This window comes from Scaptodrosophila lebanonensis, unplaced genomic scaffold (genome assembly GCF_003285725.1).
Source record: "Scaptodrosophila lebanonensis strain 11010-0011.00,11010-0021.00 unplaced genomic scaffold, SlebRS2 tig00000368-arrow-arrow-pilon, whole genome shotgun sequence".
Classification (NCBI taxonomy): Eukaryota; Metazoa; Arthropoda; class Insecta; order Diptera; family Drosophilidae; genus Scaptodrosophila; species Scaptodrosophila lebanonensis.
Genome location: NW_022060664.1, coordinates 37,390 through 44,314, shown reverse-complemented (window position 1 = coordinate 44,314; position 6,925 = coordinate 37,390). Strand labels below are relative to the sequence as shown.

The 6,925-nt window shown below is 52.6% G+C and overlaps 1 protein-coding gene across 1 annotated transcript; it reads right to left on the bottom strand.

Moving 5' to 3' along the window:
* Window positions 1–958: 958 nt before the first annotated feature.
* On the bottom strand, window positions 959–2,140 carry LOC115630227 (altered inheritance of mitochondria protein 3-like). Its single transcript, XM_030526781.1, has one exon. It carries the CDS (start codon window positions 2,138–2,140, stop codon window positions 959–961), a length of 1,182 nt encoding a protein of 393 aa, XP_030382641.1.
* Window positions 2,141–6,925: the final 4,785 nt, after the last annotated feature.

Genomic DNA, 6,925 nt, shown 5'->3' with positions numbered 1-6,925 from the left:
TTGTGACGGGACCATGCGACAAGAGGGACTCGATGCACACTGTAGGGTGTCAGTCGCCTTGCGGCCGGTAGTTTTGGCGTTATGTCTGCATGCTCATGCGCTGCAAACTAACCTCCAAAACTCCGTTGGTCGAGTGGACTATTTCATCTATCGCGGTTCATACACGCTATACATGAAATAGGCCCACTGTAGCCGCTGGTGCTGGAGAATGCGGGGCGGACTAGGGCTCGTTTTGACGTTATATTGCCGGCTCATACGCAACAATATAACAATCAACACTTGTTCGCTTTTTCAGTCACAACTTACATATATTCGGACTCGAGCCTGGTATATATGTAAGTTGCGCTCATAGCGTGGGCGGATTTCTTAAATATTCTTAAGATTGCCTTTTATTCGGGATTTCGCTGCCATTGGCCCTACATTGCACCACGTTTATTGGCTGATTTCCAAAACTTACGTGGATTTGATCCTATGTCTCGCTGCTAACACACGTCTGGTCGTCTTGATGGTCGCCGAAGAAGAGAGCGAGCTTCCGTTTTCGTTTGCCCTTCTCGCCTTCGTTCGTGTGACCTAATTCTCTTTTTCTAAAATCCCTATACACGCGTGGGCGGTGATGCCAGCTCGTTTATTCTTCCCCTATTCAAAAGATCTTTGCTGCGTAACCCTTTCTGTATGTAGTGCGGTGAAATATAATTGAAACTTACATCTAGTAGCATAGAAACTTCAATGTGAAACCTTAGATCTAATAACAGTAGTGGAACCTTAAGACTAGTAACAAAAATTGGCACTATTCAAAACCGTGCAAGAAATAATACAAATAGAAAAATCTTAGAGCTAATACAATTTGTGACGCAGAATTTTACTGCGTTACATCCTCTCCTTTCTTCGGGGGGTCAAATGGATCAAAACCCTCCGAGTCTTTGTCCGTTCCACTTGAAATCGTTGCCCGTCCAGTTCTTTAGAGTAACGGGCCCGGGTGCGCTTGTGCATCCCTGACATGACGTCCTCGACAAGGGCCTGGGGTATTTTCCGGTCTTTCGTGTCGACCTTCCATCCCGTCGGTGCCACAACCCACTCTGCTGGTGCTGCTTCGCTGGTGGTCGCGTTGGTCGGGGCTCGTGAGTACCGCCGACGAAAGAGGGGGACGGTTGTCCTCTTCGTCCGATGTTGCCGGCTCCCAGGTAGGCCGTTGGACAGTCTCGGGTGAGGTGTTCCGCCTTGGTTGACGCTGGGAACTGTCGTTGCGGTTGTTCCGCGTGTAGTTTGCCGCTTCTGGTTGTCGGTTGCTGGTCCGGTCATCGGTGGTCGTTTCCAGCTCGACGCGCATGCATCGAGCCTCCTCACGACCCCTGAGTGCTTGCCGTGACTCTCTCGGTACGTTGAACATTGAGCTCATCGTCTCTCCCGGGGGTAGGAAGATATCCACAGTAGTAGTGGTGTTGCGGGTCACTCGGGCACCATAGGGAGTGGTGATGTGCTGGTAGTTTTCGGCAGATGCTACCACTTCCCGGTAATAGACTTGCTCGTCGTCGCTGCTGGACTCGCTGGCCGGACTGGCTGTGTAATGCTCCAGCTCAGTCTGCGGCTCGGCGGGCTTGTATACCCCTCGTCCGCTCCTTGGGTCGCGTCGGGGTTCCGGCTTTGGTGACCTGGAGTAGGAGCCGCCGTCTTGATGGCCCTGGAACCGGGGCGGATATGTGGGGCCTCGAAAGCCGCGGTGAGGTGGTGCGTCCTCGTCGTACACCTCGCGCACATTGTCGGGATAGTGCCGTTCCGGTGGGGTGTCGCTCTCCGAGCTGGGAGGTGGTGGTGACTCTTGCCAGTCCCACTCATCCCGCTGCAGTGTTGTCCTCAATCGTTCGTCGGACTGGCCGTCGTCGTTCTCTGGCTCCGATGAGGATAGCCACTCGTTGTTGTGAGCGCTGCTGGCTGGGGACGGGTCATCTGGTGACTGGCCGTCGTCGTTCTCTGGCTCCGATGAGGACAGCCACTCGTTGTCGGGAGCGCTGCTGGCTGGGGACGGGTCATCTGGTGACTGGCCGTCCTGGTCTTGGGGAAGGTATGGGGACGTAGACTTGTCGTCCTCCCAATCCTGCTCCGGCGACGATTGCCACGCACTGCTTCCAGTATTTTTCTCCATCTTGGCTTAACGAAAGTTGTTGTTGCTGTGGAAGATAAAATTTCTTGTTAATAACTTTGTTTTTGCAGGTTTTATTCCGTTTTAGAGGTGTGGCTTGCGCGTAAGGTAAACTAGTGTGAGTGTGGGGTCTCTGGCTAATACCCCTTATTATATAATTTACTCGTCCAAGTAAGTGCGCCATGTCTTCTGGCTCATACTCAGGAAGTGGGTCACTACTTGGGCTTGGCGAGTGCTCTCTTGGTTAATCCTGAGGGTTGTGGGTAGCCTCGAGGATGTCTGTGTCGTCGTCGTCGTTGTTCGCTGCATCAGTGTGGTACTCTTTTAGGTCGGCCACGTTGGCAACTTGTCTCCTCCGGCTTCCCACACGTTGGATGCGCACGACGTATGTGGATACGAACTTGACCACCTTGAATGGTCCGTCGTATTTCGGTGCTAGTTTTGCAGCAAATCCTTCGGCAGCTTTTGAAAGGTGATGCTGTCGAAGTAAGACAAGGGATCCTAGTTTCGGTCTCCATTCTCTGCGGCGTAAATTGTAGTGGCGTTGTTGATCTTGCGTGGCTCGTTGCATGTTGGACTGTGCTATGGCGAATATCTCCCTCAAACGGGCTGCTTTCTCGGCAGGCGTTTGAGATTCGCTTCCAGTGGCTGGCGTCACCTCGTCGTATAGTGCGCTTGGGAGTCTTGGCTCTCGCCCTTGCACTACGAAGGCTGGACTGAAACCAGTAGAGTCTGAGACGCTGGAGTTGATGGCCAGAGTAATCTCCGGCAGCAACTCGTCCCAGGTGTTCTGATCGCCGTTGATGAACTGCGATATCATCGTTTTGATTGTCCGATTTGCCCTTTCTGTTGGGTTCTCCTGGGGGCAGTACGGTGCTGTATGCTGGACGTCGACTCCCCATTCCTTTAGGCAGTTCTTGAATATCCGACTCGTGAACTGTGTGCCGTTATCGCACACGAAGAGTTTTGGGACTCCACACCTGCTGAGGACTCGTTCTCTAAATGCTCGTACCAGATGGGTGGCAGTGGCCTTTTTAAGGGGGACCAATTCGACCCATTTCGAGAACAAATCGAAGAAAACGAGTAGTGTAGTGTTACCGTGCTTGGATCGGGGTAGAGGTCCGACGAAATCAGCGCATAGTGTCGTGAATGGCTCATCGACTTGCCTCGTGAGCATTCTTCCAGCTGGCTTCTGTTGATTGACCTTAAATCGTTGGCAGCTTTCACTTTTCTGAACATGACGTCGGGCGTCTCGATACATCCCTGGCCAGTAGTACCGCTGGGATAACCTGATGATCGTCTTGCGGATGCCTTGATGACCCGCTGTTGGAGCGTCATGGCACTCTTCGAGAACACGGCGACGATGATTCCTAGGGACACAGAGCTTCCACGGGACGTAATCGTCGTCGTTTGGCCTGTGACCCAGGTTTCGGTACAGTTGTCCATTTTCCAGGGTGTACTCCGAGAACTTCTGTGGATCTTCCTGTACTTGCTTGATCTTGTTCGTAATCCACGGGCAAGATGATTCTCCTTCTGCGTCCATTCGATACATGTTTTCCAGAGGCTGTCTGGAGAGTGCGTCGGCCACGACGTTTTGCTTTCCGGCTCTGTAGCGAATGTCGAATTGATATTGTTGCAATTCCAGCGCCCATCGTGCAACTCTTCCTAGGGGACTCTCGAGTGTATTTAGCCACTTGAGTGCCAAGTGATCGGTCACCACCTCGAATCGGTAGCCCTCCAGGTAGCACCTCAGCTTCCGGATTGCCCAAATCACAGCTAGACATTCCTTGTCGGTAGCAGAGTAATTCTGCTCAGCTTTGCTCAGTCTGCGACTGATGTATGAAATGACCCGCTCCTGCCCATCGATCTCCTGCGTTAATACCGCACCGATCCCGAGATTGCTAGCGTCCGTTTGTAGTACGAACTTGTGGTTAAAATCCGGGCATGCTAACACTGGAGCTGTGGTGAGTAAAGATTTCAAATTATTAAAAGCTGTTTGCTGTTCTTCGCCCCACCGCCAGACTCTTCCCTTTTTGAGTAGTTGGGACATTGGCTGCACGACTGCAGCGAAGTTTGGCACGAATCTGCGATACCAGGATGCCATCCCAATACATTGGCGAAGTTCCTTCAAGTTCGTTGGAGGCTCCAAGTTTCGTACAGCAGAAACTTTGTCAGGATCCGTGTGAATGCCCTGGTTGCTGACCAAATGGCCCAAGTATTTCAATCTCTGTTGGAAGAACGTGCATTTCTCTGGATTGATTCTGAGATTTGCCTGACGTAGTCGTCTGAAGACCTCGCGCAAATTTCTGATGTGGTCATCAAAGTCCTTGCCGATGATAATGACGTCATCCATATAGGCGAAAGCGTTGGGTTCCATGTCTGTGCCCAGGACTGTGTCGAGAGTGCGTTGAAACGTAGCAGGCGCCGAGTGTAGTCCAAATGGCATGACACGCCACTGGAATAGACCCCGACCCGGTACAGTGAACGCTGTACATTCACGGCTGTCATCAGCCATGGGTATTTGCCAATAGCCATTCTTCAAGTCCAGTGTGGTTATAAACTTTGCGTTGCGTAGTCGCTCCAGTATGTGGTTAATGCGCGGCAGAGGGTACGCATCAGGAATTGAACGTTCATTGAGTTGCCGGTAATCCACACACATACGCCACTTGCCATTCTTTTTCCGAACAAGCACAATGGGAGCGCTGTGTGGGCTCCGAGAAGGCTCTATTAATCCTTGCTCCAAGAGTTCATCCACTTGTTCATTGATTATACGTTGCATGGCCGGATTTCTTGGGAAGTATCGCTGCTTGATTGGGCGATTATCTCTCATGACGATCGAGTGCTTCGCCATATGCGTGACTCCACTGAGCGTGTCAAATCTTGGTAGCTCCTCGTCTAGGAACTGTTGAGCTTTGAGCTGTATGTCCCGTGGCCATGGTTCTGCCGGTTCTCGTTGTAACACCGAGTCGTAATCTGGTTCCCCGGGTTCTTCAGCCAATTCAGTGACGTCGAAGGGGCTGGCCTGCGTAGTCGTGGTCGTTGAGGGACTCTGTGGTTCCTTGTTCTCCTCATTGTCATCTTCATGCTGTTGACAACACCTCTCTATGGCCTGCCGGCTAGTGACGGGTACGCTTGTATTCTTGGCTGGTGCAGGGCGCGGCGATGTGACCTTGGTTGTGCTTCTTCTCCGGCTAGTGGGTAGATCAGGATTCTCGTTGTGCATAGGGGCTTCTGGTTCGCCTGGTCCAAGTTTCAGGCAAACGGTCCCGCATTGTATCATCGTGCCAATAGTCTGTAGGAAATCGATACCTAGGATAACGGGGTCGAGCATGTTGGGCATAACCAGGAATGTCATGCGAACAGTGCGATTGTCTAGGCGTACGCTCGTGTGTAAGGCTCTGCTTATCTCGCATCTGGAGCCATCGGCGAGCCGAATGTTCGTGCTGGCGCTGCGGATTTCGTCCTGTCGAGCCACCGTATCAAAGCACGTTTCGCTGATGAAACTGCGAGTTGCCCCGGTGTCTATTGTGGCAACTATGCTTTGACCGCTTATCTGGACTCTGGCCACAATGCGTCCTTCGCACATATACATCTGGCTATCTAGGCTGGGGGTGTTGCTTGCGCTGTCTCCGCTGGGTTCCCAGTCAAGCGGAGACGCTGCTCGTTTCCCGATGCTCGCTGTGGGCAACATTCAAGGGTTCGTACGCCTCGCCGTCCACATTCCCAGCAGAACAGTACCCGTCTGTTACGGCACTGATCCTGGAAATGGCCCTGCTGGCCACAGTTCCTGCATGCTCGTCGAGCATCGCCCGGAACATGCGAGTCCTGTGTCATCATTTGGTTCGCTGCGTCCCGACTGCCACCTTGCCGCATTCCCGGCACCGCCAACGTCATCGTCGGTGGTTCCAGCCGCGGCATCGGTCGTTGTCGGAACGGATTGCGTGGCGTCTCGAATGTTGTTGGTCTCGTGTTTCCGTCGCGGCCATATGTTGCAGCGGTAGGCGTATGCGCCCTGCTCGGTGAAGTGTTGGCGAAGGGTGCGGCCATGGGCGTGCGCCTCTGACCACGCTGCTTGACACTCTCCAACTCTCCAATGAGTTGGATAAGATGAGGCAGCGTCCGGAATTCATGGCGGCGTACATATAACTGAAATTCTGGCAAAGTGTTTTCATAAATACGATCTAGTTCTTGGGCCTCGGTGTACCCGGCATGATGCATGAGTGCTCGCAGCTCTACGACAAAATCTTTAAAATTTTCCCCCTCTACTTGGAAGCGAGTTCTTATCTCGTCTTCTAGCCGCTGAAAATACTTGGAGGGCAGGAAAAATTCTAGAAATTCTTTTCGAAAGGTTGCCCATGTTGCATTCTGGAGTCGGCTTGTGCGGAACCAGAGTGCAGCTTTCTCAGTTAGAACCTCCGGCATGGCGCGCGGCAGGTCGTCGAACTCGATGTCGTAGGAAACAGCCCGTTCTTCGAGTTGTTCTATAAATGCCAGTGGGTCTGTGCACCCGTTAAAACGAAGTCCCCATTTTCTTATGCGCTCTGGACTTGTATTATGACATGCCATTGAGGCCGTAACGTTGCCTGCTGTGGGCCGGTTCTGGTTTGGTTCCTCGAAGCGTATTGCGCGACTTGCGGTCGATGGGTTTGGCTTTGGTTGCCAATTTGGGAACAGCCGATCATTAATGGGCGAGAGATATGCAGGCGAAGCAGTTCCGGGTATCTGGAAATCGCGCGGCGCACCCGTCATCGATGTGCGCGGCAATTGTCCAGACTCAGGAACTGGGGC

Bases quoted from the DNA above. Each gene is read 5' to 3' on its own strand.
- LOC115630227 (XM_030526781.1), bottom strand. From the start codon at position 2,140: ATGGAGAAAAATACTGGAAGCAGTGCGTGGCAATCGTCGCCGGAGCAG.